This window comes from Pelophylax lessonae, assembly GCF_965119305.1.
Source record: "Pelophylax lessonae genome assembly, chromosome: 6".
Classification (NCBI taxonomy): Eukaryota; Metazoa; Chordata; class Amphibia; order Anura; family Ranidae; genus Pelophylax; species Pelophylax lessonae.
The window spans coordinates 166737455-166756387 of record NC_138773.1 but is presented as its reverse complement, the minus strand read 5'-3'; the positions used below and the strand labels follow the sequence as shown (position 1 = coordinate 166756387).

General features: G+C 45.8%; 1 protein-coding gene across 4 annotated transcripts in view; it reads right to left on the bottom strand.

Annotated features, from left to right (window-relative positions):
• The window catches only part of NPRL3 (NPR3 like, GATOR1 complex subunit), a 267923-nt gene extending 255496 nt beyond the window's left edge, over nucleotides 1–12427 (bottom strand). For 2 of the 4 annotated variants that reach the window (XM_082260222.1, XM_082260223.1), the window contains exon 1: nucleotides 12259–12427. Coding sequence is in view for 2 of the 4 variants with exons in the window: in XM_082260220.1 (XP_082116346.1) it covers nucleotides 8026–8143 (118 nt within the window). In the remaining 2 variants the exon portion in view is untranslated. Of the gene's footprint in view, nucleotides 1–8025; nucleotides 8161–12258 lie in introns of those variants that run through there. The other 2 variants (XM_082260220.1, XM_082260221.1) reach the window with 1 other exon arrangement.
• Between the last annotated feature and the right edge of the window lie 6506 nt (nucleotides 12428–18933).

The following is an 18933-nucleotide window of genomic DNA, read 5'->3' as shown; positions in this document are numbered from 1 at the left end:
TCCCAAGCCGCACTGAAATCGGTAGTAATCTGTGCCTGTGTGCATCAGTGTGAACCAGGGCTTAGTAATACTTTAAAGGATAAGTTCACTTTTGTGAATATGTTACATCCATATTTAGAGCGTAACATATAACATAATCAGCATCTGCCTGCTCCCCCCCAGCCCCCCCATGACAGAGGGTCAGGGATCTTCTCCCAGCACCCGCAGTGACTATTAAAAAATTGCGGCCGCACGGGCCACTGTCCACACAGCCGCGTCCTTTATTCACAGAGTTCTGTGAATGAATGAACTACAAGTACCAAAAAAATAAAAAGATTTTTTTTTTTTTTTTTAAAAAAGGTGAACTTATCCTTTAGGCAGAAAAATGTAGAGGCTCCAGTTGTCCTCTTTGCCATTCTGGGTAGAACAGCAAAGAAGACAACAAGACTTCAAGAACTCACCTCGCAAAGGTGTTGGCAAAAAAAGATGATAACTGTGTGGGTAAGTGTAGACTGAGAAAATCTCTGACAGGAGCAATGGCAAAAAATGAAGAGCCAACCAAATTAGGTAAAGATCTCATGAGTTTACAGCTGGACAAACCAGTGGAACTACGTGAGCAACACTCAGTACACAGGCTTACTCAAGAATGACAAGTAAGAGAGCTAATAAATAAAAATGACATAGCTGAAAACTGGCCTCAAGAGGAACTAAAGTTGAAAAGCTGATCCAAGCTGGACTGACAAAACAACAGGCTTTGTCCCATGAAGAACTACCTGGGATGAGATTTGCTTGCCTCGCACTACAGGAAATACACTTCCCAGATACAATGATAGACTATGCCCAGACCTGACTGGAGGAAAGCCTCCCACTGAAATATCTTGGGGTGGATTTTCTCTGCCTCATTATATGAGAACTAAGCCTATGGAGCGAAAAGATAGACCATGGGAGAGGCAACTTTCCTAGCTCAGAGAAAGAAAAACTGTAACTGAGAGGCCCCTAACTTTAGGACACTGTCCTTAAACGCTATGCTGTTGCAACAAGCCATAGAGAAGCAGGAACGAGAGCCAACCAGAAAAGAGAATCACTGGCCGACCTTGGCCCTTAAAGTTATTTAAGGCCAGGCCTTGACCAAGTCCAGGTTGGAGAAAGGCAGGATTGGTACCATGGAAAAAATGGGATTTTTGACTTATTGTAAAGTCCATTTCTCTGATGTTCATTGAGGGACATCGGTCTTGACATTAATAACCATACTTCCCCCTACAGGAGTAGGACACTAGGCAGAAAAAAAATTCTAGCTACACCCATGAGCAGTCCCAGGGGGTATACTCCCTCTCTCTGCTATAGTCACTCGGTTTTGCAACAAGCAGTGTCAGGAGAATAATAACTCCATAGAGGGGTGGTTGCTGTGTCCGTCAATGAACATCAGAGAAATGGATTTTACGCTAAGTCAAAAATCCCATTTTCTCTTTCGTTCATTGACTGACACAGATCCTGGTATTCAAAACCATTGGGATGTCCCAAAGCAGTGTTAAACATGAGGGGTGGGAACAACAAAAAATTCCCCAAGGCTAAACATTAGCCAACCAGGAAATAGGGGCTCAACCAGAAAACCAGAGCCCACCTGAAAAAAACAAATACACCCTCAAAGAGGATCAGGTCCTCCTAACCAGCAGCCTTCCAAACCATGCGGCCAAAGGAAGCATCCACAGATGCCAACACATCCACTTTATAAAACTTTGTAAAAGTGTGCACAGACGACCAGCTAGCCATCTTGCAAACCTACATCACTGACGCCTGATGACAGAAGGCCCAGAAGGCACTAAGCGGCCTAGTAGAGTACGTCTTGATAGGGAAAGGAGAAACCTGATCCCTGATGGAATAGGCCTGAATCACCGTCTGTCTAATTAATGTGGAAATGGTCGCAGAGGAAGCAGACAATCCTTTTCGAGGTCCATCCATGAGCACAAATAGAGTGTGACTTCCTGAAAGACTCCGTAGCTGCCAGGTACACCCTAACTGCCCAGACCACATCCAAAGCATGCAAAGCAATTTCCTTCAAATGTTTAGGCCTGGGACACAGGAAAGGCAACACAATGTCTTCATTCAAATGAAAGTCAGAGACAACCTTTGGAAGGAACGACAAGCAGGGGCGAAGAACCACCTTATCCCTGAGAATCACCAGGTAAGGTAAATGACAGGATAATGACGCCAGTTCCGACACCTTGCGCGCAAAAGTGATAGCCACTAAAAGGGTCACCTTCTGGGCTAATGTTAGCAGGGGAATTTCCCACATAGGCTTCTGCAGAGCTGACAGCACCAAATTAAGATCCCAAGGCAGCAACAGAACCCGCACTGGAGGAACCAAATGTTGGACACCCTGAAGAGAGGTACACACCAGGGAGTGTGTGGCCAAAGGTCATTGGAAGAAGACCACAAAAGCCAACACCTGGCCCTTGATGGTACTCAAGGCCAATTTCTGTTCAACATCCCCCCCACTGAAGGAAGGTTAAGATCCGAGCCATGAGAAGGAACCCCAAGCCACTCACACCACACAATGTACATCTGCCACGTACAATGGTAGATCTTCCTAGAAATCGATTTCCTAGTTTTCAACAGGGTAGGAATCACAGACTCAATTAAACCCCTATCATTCAGCACCTGGCATTCAACAGCCAAGCGATCAAAGCCAGCGACTAAAGCAGGATGGAAGATCGGTACATGGGACAGAAGATCCTCCCTATGAGGAAGCTTCCAAGGAACGTTGGGGACCAGCCGCACCAGATCGGCATACCAAGCCAAACGAGGCCAGTCCGTAGCCACTAAGATGACCGGAATCCTTTCTGCCTCGATTATGCCTAGAAGTCTGGGCAAAAGCTTGAGAGGAGGGAAGGCGTAAATCAGCCGATACTGACCCCACAGAGCCACCAGCACGTCTATGGCGTCTGCTAAAGGATCCCTTGACTGAGCCACAAACCTCTGCACCTTTCTGTTGAGCCGAGTCGCCAACAGATCCACCTCAGGGGTGCCCCACCGGAGAGAAACCTGATGAAACACCTCCAGATGAAGGGACCACTCCCCGTGGTCCAATGCCTGCCAACTGAGATAATCCATCAGCCAGTTTTCCACCCAGGGAATAGGTACAGATAAGAGGGCTGGAACTAACCGTTCCAGCCAACTTAGAATGCCGGCTACCTCCAGAGACTTCTTGTGCCCCCATGGTGATTGACATAAGCCACAGCCTTGGCATTGTCCGATTAAATGCACACTGGAAAACCCTGAAGATGATCCATCCAATGATCCAGACACAGTCTGATCACTCGGAGTTCCAAGACATTGATCAGTAGTCTGGATTCTTCCCGTGTCCAGATCCCCTGAGCAGAATGCTTGCCGAGGACGCCTCCCCAGCCGGACAGGCTGGCATCTGTGGTGACCACTGTCAAGGGAAGGAAGGATTTTCCCAGCCAAAGCCCTGGAGAACGAAGCCACCATATCAAGGACTCCCTCGTTCCCCGACTCAGCTGGATCCGATTTTCCAGAGACTGGGGAGTCTAGTCCCTTTTGGTCATAATCTCTTTTTGCAGGGACCTTGTATGGAACTGTGCAAACCAAAAAGCCTCGAAGGTATACACCATCAAGCCCAGCACCCGCATGCAAGTCCAGAGGGAAAACCATATGTTGGACAGAAGGAGGCGAATTGCAGCCTGCAATTTTTGGACGTTGTCCAGAGGAAGGAGCACTCTGGCTAAGGTCCACGGTCAGGGTCAGGCCCAGATAGTCCAGCTTTGTGGACAGAATCAGAGCAGACTTCTGAAGGTTCAGAAACCAGCTGAACTGTCACAGAGTTTGTATTGTGATCTCCAGGTTGTCAGTGAGACACTCTGTTCGCAGAAGGAGATCATCGAAGTAGCCCAGTACTGCGATCCCAGGTTGGCGTAGCAAGGCTAGCAACGATGCTAACACTTCTGTGAATACCCAAGGAACAGAGGCGAAAGCAAAGGGTAACGCCACAAACTGATAATGCTCCTCTCCCACAGCAAAGCAGAGAAAGCGCGGTGACAGGCACATATTGGAATGTGAAGGTAGGCATCCTTGATATCGATAGGGATGAGGAAATCCCCGATGCAGGGATGCCATCACTGTTCGAATGGACTCCATTCTGAACTTCTGTACCCACACAAAGCAGTTTAGCGCCTTAAAGTCCAGGATTGGACGCACTTTGCCTTCCTTCCTGGGGACTGTGAACAGGTTTGAATAAAAACCCTGAAAATTATCCGAAGTCGGAACCGGGAAAATCACCCCTTGAAGAAACAAGTCTTGTACCGCCCCAAACAGGCCCTGTAAGTGGTCTGGGGACAAGTGCAAGTTGGAAGGAAAAAAACCTTGCTGGGGGACAAAAGCAAAACTCGATCTTGTAGCCGGACGGAAATGACTTTGTAGACCCACTTGTCTTGCACTAGGGAAGTCCACAAGTCCGGAAACCAGTGAAGATGTCCCCCTACCCCCGATATGGGTAAGGGCTACCTTCATGCCAAAAGAGCCTTGACCAGAGGTCTAGAAAAGCCAAATCTTGGCTTGCCAGACCAGGTTCATTTGGATCCTTCTGAAGAGGCCCTGAAAGGCTTTGAGCCCTTGTCAGTCGATCCTGAGGAACAAAAAAACTGCTTATGGGCTGAGGCGGGCCCACAACTGCAATGAGGTTCCTTGCCCTTAGTAGCCTGCGGACGAAAAGTACTCTTCAATCCCTGTGAGACCTTTAATGAGGTCATCCAGGGTAGCTCCAAACAGGCGATCTCCTTGGAAAGGAAGATCAGTCAAAGCCTTTTTTGAAGTCTGATCCACAGACTAGCACTTGAGCCAAAAGATACGCTGAAGGACCACCACCAAAACAGAGAGGCGAGCCATCAGGGGAGCCGCATCCAAAGAGGCATCACAGATAAACTGCAGTCCCTGGACCAGCTGATCCGTCAGCTCGGCAAAGGCAGTGGGGAGCTGTTCCCCCTCCAGGTCATGGCGTAAGCGCTTAGCCCACTCGGTCAGAGTTTGCGACACTAGGGCAATGGTGAATAACGGCCTCTATGCCGAACCAGCCAGAGTGTACATATGGCGGGCCACAGCCTCCACCTTCTGGTCAGCTGGATCCTTAAAGGCCGCACACTCTTCAACTGGAATCATGGTTGCCTTGTTTAATCTGGAAACCGGAGGCTCCACCATGGGTGGCACAGACCACTTCTTAAGAAAGGACTCCTCATAGGGGTAACGCGTAGTAAAGCGCTTAGGGACACCACAGGGACGCATTGGTCTTCCCCACTCTTTAGCGACAATTCTGTCAAAATAGGAGGGAAAGGAAACACATTTGCCGCTCTGGATGGCTTCTGATTGCCAAAAGGTACCTGTGCCTCCATCTTCAGGGTCTCATGCACAGATACAATCAATGCATCCATCAGCGCCTTTTCGTGTGCGGTCGCAGACGTGGAGGAATCATCCTCATTATCAGAGGATTCCAGAAGCATGGTTGCAGACCCAGCAGGGTGAACCCTTTCTGCGGTGGCCAAATCAGATTCAGGATCTGATGAGACAGATGAGGCAGGAAAAGGCGAGGAAAGCTTTTTGCTAGCCTGTCGCCCGCAAGCCACTTCCACCCAGGACACAAGGGACTCCAGGAGTGCTGTCAGTGCATGGATGGATGGATGGTTGGGACTCAGCGGGCCCCACAGCCTTAAACAGGGGATCAGGCAGAGAAATTTGCTTCAAAGACTCCATGAGTCATCAGGGGGACCCCACAAAAAAAAGTGTAAAACACTGCTAAGGGACAACCCCCATCGTGCTGGCAGCACCAAGCAATCCTCAGCAGGGATGGAGAGGACCCCAGACTCACCACCCACTGAGACCAGCACCTGCAGCCACCAGAATAATCTGCACTACACGTGCGGTGATCAGGAAGTAAAATGATCCAGAAGTCAGCACCAAGGAATGAGGCGGGGCTCCCACCGCTGAAATCGCCGCCCACAGGGCTCCACTGTCATGGCCACCGCAATTTTAAAAGGCAAATCACAAGAAAATGGCCCAGTCTACACAAACATGGCTGCCGTGTATAGAAATACACAGGCTACAACAAAATGGCAGCACCACGAGGCATACAGGAACCCAGGACTGGGAGACAAGGCCTAAAGGACAGTTCCAGGCAGACCGGGGGGCCCTGGAAGGAGTCCCTGCCAGGTACAACCTCCGCACAGTCGATCGTCCGGTCACCGGCTGCGCACACCCCCCCCAACCCCCATTGACAGTCAGCGCCCTGCCCCCAATCCTGTAAGTAGCCAGAGCACCCAACAGCCCCAGCGTATGTGGAGGGGGGGCAGGATGAGAGACTTGGCAAGGGGAGGGGTGCCTGTGGGGAGGGGAACCCGGGGGTCCCATCGTCCCAAGGAGAGGCCCACATCCACCCCAAAACCCTCCAGGGGGTGAGGGGTGACAGTTACCCGCCATACCAGAGACAGGCGGGCACTGCTCCAGACAGAACCCCTTGCCATTTAAATGGGGGGGGCTGTCAGTAAGGAGGAAGGCTGCGACTTGGGCCAAGACCTGGTCGTATGTGACCTCCCAAGGCGTTTAACTCGCAGGCCAGCCCCAGTCCAGTGGGGCTATGTCATGGCCGACATAGCGCGGAGCTGAGGTCTGCGTGTGCTCGCTGGGCAGACTCAGGTGACCACTGGATCTAGATTATTCAGCCCATTGCCCAGTCCAGAAGTTAAATGTAGATCTCACGGGAAAAATCCAGAAGAAAAAACAATTTCTATCTAAAAAGAAATAGAAAAAATTGCCAGGACCAAAGATCCCAGCAAGGAACTAGGTGCTTACTCCTGACTAGGCAGTAAAAAACCATGGCTATAGCAGAGAGAGGGAGTATATCTCCTAGAACTGCCCATGGGTGTAGCCAGAGTTTTTTTTCTGCCTAGTGTCCTACTCCTGTAGGGGGCAGTATAACCCAATGGTTATAAAAACCAAGAGCTGTGTCCGTTAATGAACAAAAGAGAAACTTCTTGGGATGGGGTTTTCTTGACTCGCACCCCGAGAAATACGCTTACCAGTATAGATAAGACATCATGAGAGAAGCCAATTACCTAGATTAAAAAGTAATAAAATAGGAGAGGCACAGAATAGGCTAAATTGATCCCAGAAAGTCAACAAAGCATTCCCTATAATAGCTAGAGGGTCCCTGGACCTAAAAAACAAACGTGGTTGCTTTGTTCTTGAATCTAGAAACCACATTCAATGATCCTTACATGAAACAGAGGTCTAGAACACGTGGGTGGCAACTGCCTGAGCGTTAACCCAAGCGTGGGGCAACAGATGGCTATGGGAATTCAGAAGATTGGCTTTACCGGACTAAAAGTATCTGCAAACAGAGCACAACTGATAGCATGTCATTCTGGGCTGCCAGATGTGACATCTCTCTACCTGAAACTGAAGCTTGGGTTGCATGTGCCCACTAGGCCGCAAGCCTCAGGATTCCACATGGTCCAGTCACCCTACAACACACCACAGGCCCTTCTTAAAACTCTCCAACGGGGAGGAGGAGGAGGACAGGGCTTACCAGCCATGGTCTTCAGGATTGGACTCCCTGCAACTACATTAGGGCCAAGATCCAAGTAAAGAAAAAGGGAACCCTCTGATCTAGGCAGAAGGCTAAGGTAAGACAAACAAGGTGGAACTGCAAAATGAGGGAGGCCATTGACTTAACAGCCACCCGGTCAGGATAAAACAACCAAAGTTGCGCTGCTCAGGACTGTAGGAAATACAATCTAAGCTTAGAGTCTAAGGGAGTGGGAGGGTTTTTCACAGTTTAGGCTTGTGTATCATGTAGAGGAGGAACCAATCAGCTTTCAGGTTGCTGTCCTGGATGATAACTAAATAGCTAAAAATCTATTGCCAAAAGCAAAACACAAGCTTCATATTTTTTCCCCAATTTCTATTCTGGAGGCCCAAATCTAATGCATGATGGGAAATAGGAAAAATACTGAACAAAGCATTTTACCGGATAACACTTACTTGTCTGTGTGGACTGTCCTTCTGTACTTCTTTGGAAAGGATATCGAAATAGCAGCTTATTCCCTCTACTTCCTGAACTAACCAGAATAACACTTATAGGGCTGGTGTTTTCACCCATCTCTGGAAACTACCAAACTAAAAAAGCCTGAAAGACAGTAAATAAAAAAAAAAAAAAAAAAATGCTCAATAATATATAATATACAGTGCCTTGAAAAAGTATTCATACCCCTGGAAATTTTCCACATTTTGTCACGTTACAACCAAAAACGTAGATGGATTTTATGTGATAGGAAAACACAAAGTGGGACACAATTGTAAAGTGGAAGGAAAATGAAAAATGGTTTTCAACATTTTTTACAAATAAATTTCTGAAAAGTGTGGTGTGCATTTGTATTTAGCCCCCGAGTCAATACTTTGTAGAACTACCTTGCACTGGAATTACAGCTGCAAGTCTTTTTGGTTATATCTCTACCAGCTTTGCACATCTAGAGTGACATTTTTGCCCCATTCTTCTTTGTAAAAGAGCTCAAGCTCTGCCAGACTGGATGGAGAATGTCCGTGAACTGCAATTTTTAGGAGAGAGAGCGGCGTAAGCCACGCCAGCATATGTAAACTGTGTTCAAATAACACATGTGAGGTGTCACTGCGATCCTTAGAGAGGCAATAATTCTTGTGCAAGACCTATGTAACTCTAAACGGGTAACCTGTAAACATTTTTTTAAAGCATTACCTATGAAGTTTTTTTAAGTACCATTTTTCGCCATTCCACAAGTGTGCGCAATTTTAAAGCAAGACATGTTCAGTATAGATTTACTCTGCGTAACATTATCTTTCACATTATACAAAAAAATTGGCCTAACTTTACTGTTTTTACAGTGCGACAAAAAATATTGCTAAAAGAATATATATATATATATATATATATATATATATATATATATATATATATATATATATATATATATATGTTTGGTGGTTCTAGGTAGTTTTCTAGTAAAAAAAATACAGATTTTTACTTGTAAACAACAAATGTCAGAAAAAGGCAGGGTCAGCAAGTGGTAAAAGTGGTTGCTACCACAAAAATGTATTTTACTGCCAGCCCTTCTATTATAACTAGGGATAGCACACAGGGTAAATGTTCTAAAATAAAGCTTGTAAATAACGTTTTACAGCTATCTTCAGGCCAGTCATGTGACTCCCAGCTGGTCTCCTATTCTGAGCCAGGGCTACTGTGGGAGGGGCCAAGATCTCCCTTTGACGGCAGCCGCGGAGGTCACTTGGCCGCTCAGCCCCTCCCGCAGTAGCCCTGGATCAGAGTAGGAGAGCGGCCAGAAGTCACCTGACCGGCCTGAACATAGCTGTATAATGGTATTTACAAGCTTTGTTTTAGAAAAACATTTACCCTGTGTGTTATGCCAAATTATAAGAGAGGGGCTGGCAGTGACAATTTGTAATCTTTTATTTTTTTTATTAATAGCAGCAGGAGGGGGGGGGGGGGGCAGATACAGAGACACAGACACACGGAGCTGACAGGGCAGGGAGGGAGGGTGTGAGGGGGACAGAGGAGAACTGTGGATGATGGAGGCACGTAAGCTGACCACGATGTCAGAATAACAAGCTGGAGCAAGCGGAATTACCGGCGTGTTCTCCACCCAGATTTTGCGCAACAGACATGGAAGAAGCCGAATCAGAGGAAACGCATATATGCAGCAGACGTCTGTCGCAAAAGCCTGCGGATCAAATTTTCCCAGATTTGTGTTTAATCTGGATGCTAGCACATCAAGTGTTCAAAACGCCCTGGAAACCTCCAGATAGAGGGACCACTCCCCTGGAGCCAACTGCCGACAGCTAAGAAAATCCGCTTGCCAATTTACCACACCTGGAATGTGCACAGCCAATATATGTGGGAAGATGAATCTCTGCCCAAGACAGGATGTGATCTACCTCTTACTGGGCAGCCCAATTTCTGGTGCCACCTTGGTGATTGACATATGCCACAGCCATAGCATTGTCAGACTAGACTCTCACCAGTATGCCCCACAATTGGTCTGACCAATGCCGAAGCACAAAGCGAACTGCCTGTAGTTCCAAAACATTAATGGGTAACAATCTTTCCTGTGGAGACCACGTCCCCTTTATTGACAGATGATCCATCATGTCTCCTCATTCCGACAGACAAGCATCTGTTATTAACATCTTTGACAAGTTGGAAGGAAACTATTTCACTGTCTCCAATGTCCACAGTGACACAGGGCAATGCAATGACCACAGATCACTGGAATGTAGACACATTTTTGAGTCCAAAGACTAATGGGCCATACACACTATAAGATTTTCTGAAGACTTTTTCCTTTAGATTTACCAAAACCAGATAATATGAGGTCAAACCTAAACACTTTCAATTTGTATGCAATCTGGCAGGCCCTTGCACTACATAGAAAAGGTAAATCTGAAGGAAATCTAACCACAAAAGTTGGATAGTGTGTACCCAGCTTAAGATTTATTGTCCCATGTTGACAAAACATTTCAGCTGGGTTCCTACCCAAAATGGATATGGCTCAAAGCAGGGGTCTGGTGTGTCACTGTTCTCCCTTTCAGGGAGGAATCAGGCTTGAGTTTTTTGCCTGAATTGGGATCTGAAAAGGGAGCCACACGCAAAGGACTCCTGTGAAATCTGCTCCGCAGCAGCCATGGAGATGTGTGAAGGGGCTCCATTGAGAACTGGTCACAGTCTCCTGTCATGCGAATTGGATGCGTATTTTCGTGAAGTGTGAACCCAGCCTCAAACAAAACGATTGCATAGAGCAGGAAAGTATAGGCATGTTTGTTTTTAATAAACAAAGGCCGCGACCTCGGAGCGGCCGGCACGGACTTCATAACATTGAAGTCAATGCAGGTTGCTCCAGGTCGCCCCAAAGAAGCTCCGGAACCTTTTTCTAAGTCGGAGCGACTTGTGTCGCTCCTATTAGAACGGGTCCACAGCTTCTCTATGGCAGGCGACCTGTCAGGTGACCAGGTCGCCTGACAGGTCGCCCCAGTGTGAACGGGGTCTTAATGGGCCCTTATTTTTTCTTGCTGAAAAAAAATGTTTTTTTTTTTTTTTTTTGCTTTGTGTGATGGTAGATGTGAGATCTGAGGTCTTTTTGACCCCAGATCTCACAATAAAGAGGACCTGTCCTGCTTACTTCTATTACAAGGGATGTTTACATTCCTTGTAATAGGAATAAAAGTGACCAAAAGAAAACATTTTTTGAAGGGACAGTGTAAAAAAAAAAAAAAAAAAAAAAAAAAAAACACAGGATCCCCGGAAATCTGCACCGGATCACGGAAATCAAGAGAAGAGGGCTTCAGATGCCCACAGATGACATGGAACCTGCCTGCTTCTGAGATCTGGTTAGTCTTCAAATATTTTAACACAAACTACATGGACTACACATAGAACAAGTTCTAAATGTTGCTAGGTATGTTTAAAAAAGTACAAGAAAAAGTATTTGAGGGACTGGAACTGCGCTTTAAGTGGTTAGGGCTCATTTTCAAAAAATTGTAAACATTGTTTGCTACAAATATGAGTGCATTATTATTGTCTCTTGAAAAAGTAGAGTTATCCTTAAAATGACCTGGTCCCTATTTGCATGGGCCAGTGTATGTAAAAGGTGAACCTAGACTTTGACACCAAACACAAGGTCCTGTTTCCATCTGTGCGGGTGCAGCACGTTGTGTGTTTACACGCAGGGAGAATTTGTCACCATTGATCTTCTTGCAATTTGTTGTGAACAATAACAAGGATGGCACAAGCAAGCCTATTTCAGCACACACACCTACAATAATCAGAGGCTTTAGCTGGATACACACTATACAACTTTTGTTGTTAGATTTACCTTCAGCTATGTAGTGCAAGGGCCTGCCTGATTGCATACAAATTGAAAGTGTTTAGATTTGACCTCATATTATATGGTTTTGGTAACAACTGTATAGTGTGTATGGCCCATTCTGAGTATAAAGAATGGAGCATAGCAAAAACTCCTTCATAAGATACAGTATGTCACCACTCCACATCCCCTCCCCACAGACATTACCTACCCTGGGCAATGCAGGCTAATATTATCATTCATGTAGTTTCTGGGTGGCATTCCATATCTGAGGCAGCATTACAGACCTGTCTAAGCACTGAGGTAATTACCATACAGGATGCTGCATGAGAACTTACATAAAACATGTACACAGACCTCGTACCTTCTATTATGTGGCCATTGCAGTACAGTGTATGATCATTTTATGTGGCTGAACGTGCTATACAACCCACACTGTATCACACGGAAACCAAGAACATAAACCGTCCAACTTCCTCCTTGCTGGTTCTAAAATCTTGTGTACAAGAGAAGAACCCCTGTCTGCGTGCGCGCCCCCGTACCATTCGGCGCACACTGCGCATGTGCGCTTTCTCTTCGGCGCGGTCCCGAGCTCGAGACTGACTGGCTGGTCACATGACACGGAGCAGCTTAAATCCAGCAGCTGGCTGTGTGGATGAGGAAATTGTGCAGAAACTGCAACTCGTCTGTCTTCTGTAGCAGCAACCATACAACTGGTTATATATGACGTTTTGTACATATGTTTTCTTCTTCACTTTTCTTCAGAAGCATAGATACAGATAAGTAATAATAAAATAGATTTAAAACTTGTGTGTATGTAACATTTCATTCTGCAGGTTTATTGTGCCTGTATTAGTAAACAAATACGAAAATTAATCAGAAGAGACCATAGAATTTTCTTTATAACTTTTATTTTATAAATGAAATTATCTTTTAATTAACCAGTTACCTCAGATTTACTACGGCGGGCACCCGCTCCTGGGCAAAGCGACGTAGGTCTACGTCGCTCACTCTCTGGAGGCAAGGGGGCAAACGAACGCCACCGGCGGCGAGCTCCCGCCCCTGCTCGTCAGCGGGGAAGCCGATGCGTGTGTCAGGCGGCTCCGATTGCCGCCTGACACCCGCGATCGTTCCCCGCTGAGAGAGAAGGACGGTCGGCTGTTGTAAACACAGCTGACCGTCCTTCTCCCTAGGATGATCTCAGAGCTCATGTGATCCTGCTATTTAGGATCACAGGTCTCTATGGTCATCTAAGAAGCCACGCCCCCCAACAGTTAGAATCACTCCCATAGGCTCACATTTAACCCATTGATCACCAACTGGGTTAGCCCCTTCCCTGCCAATGGTATTATTACAGTAACAGTGCATATTTTTAGCACTGATTACTGTCACTAGTACCCCCAAAAGTGTCAAAAATGTCAGTAAGGGGTCCGATCTGTCTGCCGCAATGACGCAGTCCCGCAAAAAATCACAGATCACTGCTATAACTAGTAAAAAAAAACAATAAAAATGACATAAATCTTTCTCGTAGTTAGTAGACGCGATAACTTCTGCGCAAACCAATCAAAATACGCTTATTGCAATTTTATTACCAAAAATATGTAGCGGAAAACAAATTGGCCTAAAATGTTAAAAAATTTTGATTTTTAGATTTTTTTTGAGAATGTTATATAAAAGAATGTGAAAAATATTGTTTTTTTTTTTCAGAATTGTCATTCTTTTTTTGTTTATAGCGCAAAAAATAAAAATCGCACCTGTGATCAAATACCACCAAAAGAAAGCTCTATTTGTGGTAAAAAAGGACGTACATTTTGTTTGGGTACAGTGTCGCATGACTGTGCAATTGTCCGTTAAAATAACGCAGTGCAGAATCGCAAAATAGGGCCTGGTCTGGAAGGGGGCAAATCCTTCAGGTCTTAAAGTGGTTAAAGGTTTTCAGAGACGAAGAAAACAGAATTTTCTTTATCTGAACATAATATTTAGGCATGGCAGTAAAAAAAAAAAAAAAATGATAGTTTTGAAAGGTTTGATTAGACTAGGGTTCTCCAAACTTTATACACAAAGGGAAAGTCCACTGTCCTTCAGACTTTAGGGGGGCCGGATTGTGGCCATTGGGAGTAGAAATTGTCCTGGCATCAGTGAAGGTAAACAATGCCCCTATTATTGGTGTCAGTGGGAGGAATAGTGCCCCATCATTGATGTCAGAGGGAGAATAGAAATCCATCATTGGTGTAACTAGAGGGAATAGTGCCCCATCATTGGTGTTAGCGGGAGGAATGGTGCCCCATCATTGGTGTCAGTGGAAAGAATAGTGTCCCATTGTTGGTGTCAGTGAGAGAAATAGTGACCCATCATTTGTATCAATGAGAGGAATAGTGCTTCATCATTGGTGTCAGTGGAAGGAATAGTGCCCCATCATTGGTGTCAGTGGGAGGAATAGTGCCTCATTATTGGTATCATGGGAGGAATTGAACCCTATCTTTTGTATCAGTGTGAGGAATAGTGCCCCATTGTTGGTGTCAGTGGGGGAATAGTGCTCCATTATTGGCGTCAGTGGGGGGGATTTAGTGTCCCATCATTGTAGTCCGTAGGAGGAATAGTGCCTCATCATTGGTGCCAGTGGAAAGAATAGTGCCCCATCATTGGTGTCAGAGGGAGGAATAGTGTCCCATTATTGGTATCAATGGGGGGAATAGTGCCCCATCCTTGGTGTCAATGGGAGGAATAGTGCCCCATCATTGGTGTCAGTGGGAGAAATAGTGCCCCATCATTGATGTCAGTGGGAGGAATAGTGCCTCAACATTGGTGTCAGTGGGAGGAATAGCGCCCCATCGTTGGTTTCAATGAGAGTATTAGTGCCTCATCATTGGTGTCAGTGGGAGGGATAGTGCCCCATCCTTGGTGTCAGTGGAAGGAATAGTGCCCCATTATTGGTGTCAGGGGAAGGAATAGAGCCCTATCATTGGTATCAGTGGGAGGAATAGTGCCCCATCACTGGTATCAATGGGAAGAATAGTGACCAATTGTTAGTGTCATTGCGCTAAATAGTGTCCTATCATTGGTATCAATGGGAGGAATAGTGTCCTATCTTTGGTATCAATGGGAGGAATAGTGCCCCATCGTTGGTGTCAGTGGGAAAATAGTGCCTCATCATTGGTGTCAGTGGGAGGAATAGTGCCCCATCATTGGTGTCAGTGGGAGTATTAGTGCCTCATCATTTGTGTCAGTGGGAGGGACAATGCCCTATCCTTGGTTTCAGTGGAAGGAATAGTGCACCATCATTGGTGTCAGTGGAAGGAATAGTGGCCCATCTTTGGTGTCAGTGGGAGAAATAGTGCCCCAGCATTGGTGTCAGTGGAAGGAATAGTGCCCCGTCATTGGTATCAGTGGGAGGAATAGTTCCCCATCACTGGTATCAATGGGAAGAATAGTGACCAATTGTTAGTGTCATTGAGATAAATAGTGTCCTATCTTTGGTATCAATGGGAGGAATATTGTCCCATCATTGGTATCAGTGGGAGGAATAGTGCCCCATTGTTGGTTTCAGTGGGAGGAATAGTGCCCCATCATTGGTGTCAGTGGGAGGAATAGTGTCCCACCGTTGGTGTCAATGGGAGTATTAGTGCCCCTGCCCCATCGTTGGTGTCAGTGGGAGTATTAGTGCCTCATCGTTGGTGTCAGTGGGAGTATTAGTGCCTCATCATTGGTGTCAGTGGGAGGAATAGTGCCCCATCCTTGGTGTCAGTGGAAGGAATAGTGCACCATCATTGGTGTCAGTGGAAGGAATAGTGCCCCATCATTGGTATCAGTGGGAGGAATAGTGCCCCATAACTGGTATCAATGGGAAGAATAGTGACCTATTGTTGGTGTCATTAAGATAAATAGTGTCCCATCTTTGGTATCAATGGGAGGGATAGTGTCCCATCATTGGTATCAGTGGCAGGAATAGTGCCCCATCGTTGGTCCCAATGGGAGGAATAATGTTCCATTATTGATATCTGTCAATGCCAGGAACTTTGCCCTACTGTTGCTAATGGTGGGGGCAAAAATGTCCCAAGGGCCTGAAAAAAGCAAGCAAGGGCTGCAGTTTGGAGACCACTGGATTAGACCAAACATTCAATGTGGTTTGATAGTGACAAGCCTGCTGCAGGGGTTTCAGTTATTGTAATATGATCCTCAAAACAGCCCTGACTTGGCAATACACAGATAAAATGACAAGGCATCGGCTTATATACATACACAATCACATACAATATGTAGGCAAAAAAGTCAATTGCCACAATACACAACAAAAATGGGAAGTCATTCTACTACAGGAAATAGAATGGGCATTTGCTACAATATATGGGCCGCAAATAGACATCTGTGGCAATATGTGAGTGAGCAATCATGATAACATACAGGCAAAAAACAAGCAATCATAACAATACATAGGCAAAATTTGGCCAATCTAGATAATATAAGGACAATACATTTTTTTTTTTTAAAGCCCGTGGTGTGTGAACACATTCAGACTAACACCAGGTGCATAAAAAAGTGCACACACGCAAATATGAGAAGCACAAAAAATGCACAGGGTGTGCGAAATGGTCGTTCCCTCTGAAGAGGTTGGACCCTGACCTTGATCCCCCGGGGCGCAAGACTCCTGACAGGGACTGAGGTACTTCCAATGGTTCGCCTGGCCGAAACCAGGCAAACCCCGTTCTCCAGGGGGACTGCCGAAACAACCCTCCCCAAGCACTAGGTGGGGCTCCCCCAAAGGGAGACCCCATGAGAGAGGGCGGACTTAGCCAGAAGGCCATATCCAACCCCTCCCAAGACTTTCAATGCTGGCCTCGAGGACCCACACCCTTCAAATCGTGCATAGGAAAAAAAGGTGAAAGTGCAGTGACTCACAACAAAGAAAACACACACAAACAAAAAGGTGGGGGAAGGGAAGTGGAGAAGTGCTTTAGGTGCCAATGTGAGATACAAAGGCATGCCTTTCGGCCGGAATAAAAAAGGCCAAAAGCCAAAAGGCCTGGCCCAAGAGGCAGGTGCGGAAAAAAGTGTATGTGGTGCAGTGACCAAGGTGCTGAAAAACTCAAGGCGAGCTGCCCCTCACCAGTGAGAATTAAGGCACCCCTGGGCTGCCACCCCAGGGGCACGTACACCACAGGCTTTTTTCGGTCTCGACCTCCGGCCAGACCCAATGTAGCCCATCCCTACCAGGAGGCTTGGAATGTGGACAGCATTAGGGAGAGCTTGCCTTCAACTGGGGACAAGGCCCGCCATCCAAGGCCAAGTTCAACCCAGGAGGAAAAAGCCCTCCCGCCGCCATCCCAATTCCTTACCAATTACATCCAGGAGCAGTACTAACCGATGTGCGTGCCTACACTGGCTTTCCCGCTCCCTTCAAACTGATAGGGGCGGATCCTATTCAAATCAGAAGGCAATGGACCCATCCGGCTTTCTCTGACAGTGCCTACTTCCCAGTCCCCCAGTTTCGCCTGGAGTGCTCTGGTTCATTTCAGCCCCTGCCGATACTAACCATCAAGGTCCATACCAACTGATAAGAACAGATACTACACTTGATCTTAGCCAAAAGGCCGACAATTAATGGGCATCGCAGATGATATAGGGGCATCAAACTGGAAATGTATAACACCAGTATATAACCACGCTAATGGGGCCAGAGATCAAACAGAGGCAGCTTATAGTGAGATACCACCAAACGTAAGTAAAGAAAAAGAAAAATCGGCGCTAATCTGAAGTGGAACAACCAAATGTCCCAAAAAATAAATAATTGGAAAACTGTAATCAATCGTGGACAATAACCACAAATTGTCACAGATAAATATAAATAAAGTGAGCAAATAACACAAATTAAAGTGAAATATCTCTTCAATGAAGTGTGAATTATCCCAATAATTTGCATGCAATAGATACGGGTCACAAAAAAACAAATATAGTGAATAAATCACAAAGGTTGTAACAAAAAATAGTGAAATATTGAACAAATAACTCAATTGAGTGAAAGTCCCTTGTAGTTGAGAGTCCCTAGATGGTGAATAGTAGAAAATAAAGGTGAATAATGATTTTCAGCAATATTGGCTTCACCACGGTGCTCTGGTTAAATGACCATATTCATGAGCTTACCAGAAATCAGAGGAAATAGGCTTGTGTAGAGCAAAAGCTCATATCATCCTTAGGAGAGATCGTTTTCTTCAGCCAACCAACTGGGACAGCGATGTTCCAAGGCACTAATCCTTAATGATATGTCCGGTATTCTAAAAAAAACAAGATAGGCACCATAGTGTTAAACCATAAAATATTTATTAAAATAAATGGTAAAATAACTCACATTGTGCAGGAAATACAACTGCATGAAACAAATAAGCCGGCCGGCTCATAGACTAGCCCGTACTTCCGGGAAGCGAGGCGACGTCAGCACGCCGGACCCTAAGCGCTTGTCACAAATGACTTCTATTGATCAATTCTATATCAATTGAATGATCAGCTGTCAGCTAATGACAGCTGATCACGGAAGTAAACAGAATCCAGTTACAGACTTTTTTTTTTCTTCACACTGTTAGTGTGAAGAAAAGAAGAAAGCCATTAACCGGCTTCTGTTAGAGGGACATCGGTCCCCTAAGTGCCCAATAGTGCTGCTAATCAGTGCCCTCCAGTGCTGCTAATCAATGCCCACCAGTGCCACCTATCAGTGCCCATCGGTGCTGCCAATCAGTGCCTCATCATCAGTACCTATGGATCAGCACCCACCGGTGCCACCTATCAGTGACCACCAGTGCTGCCTATCAGTGCCACCTATCAGTGCAGCCTTATCAGTGCTTTCTAATCAGTGCTGCCTCATTAGTGCCTATCAGTGAAAGAGAAAAATTACCTGTTTGCAAAATGTTATAACAAAATATGAAAAACCTTTTTTTTTTTTTTTTGTTTTTTACCTTTTGGTCTTTTTTTGTTTGTTAAGCAAAAAATAAAAACCCCAGTGGTGAATAAATACCACCAAAAGAAAGCTCTATTTGTGTGAAAAAAAAGC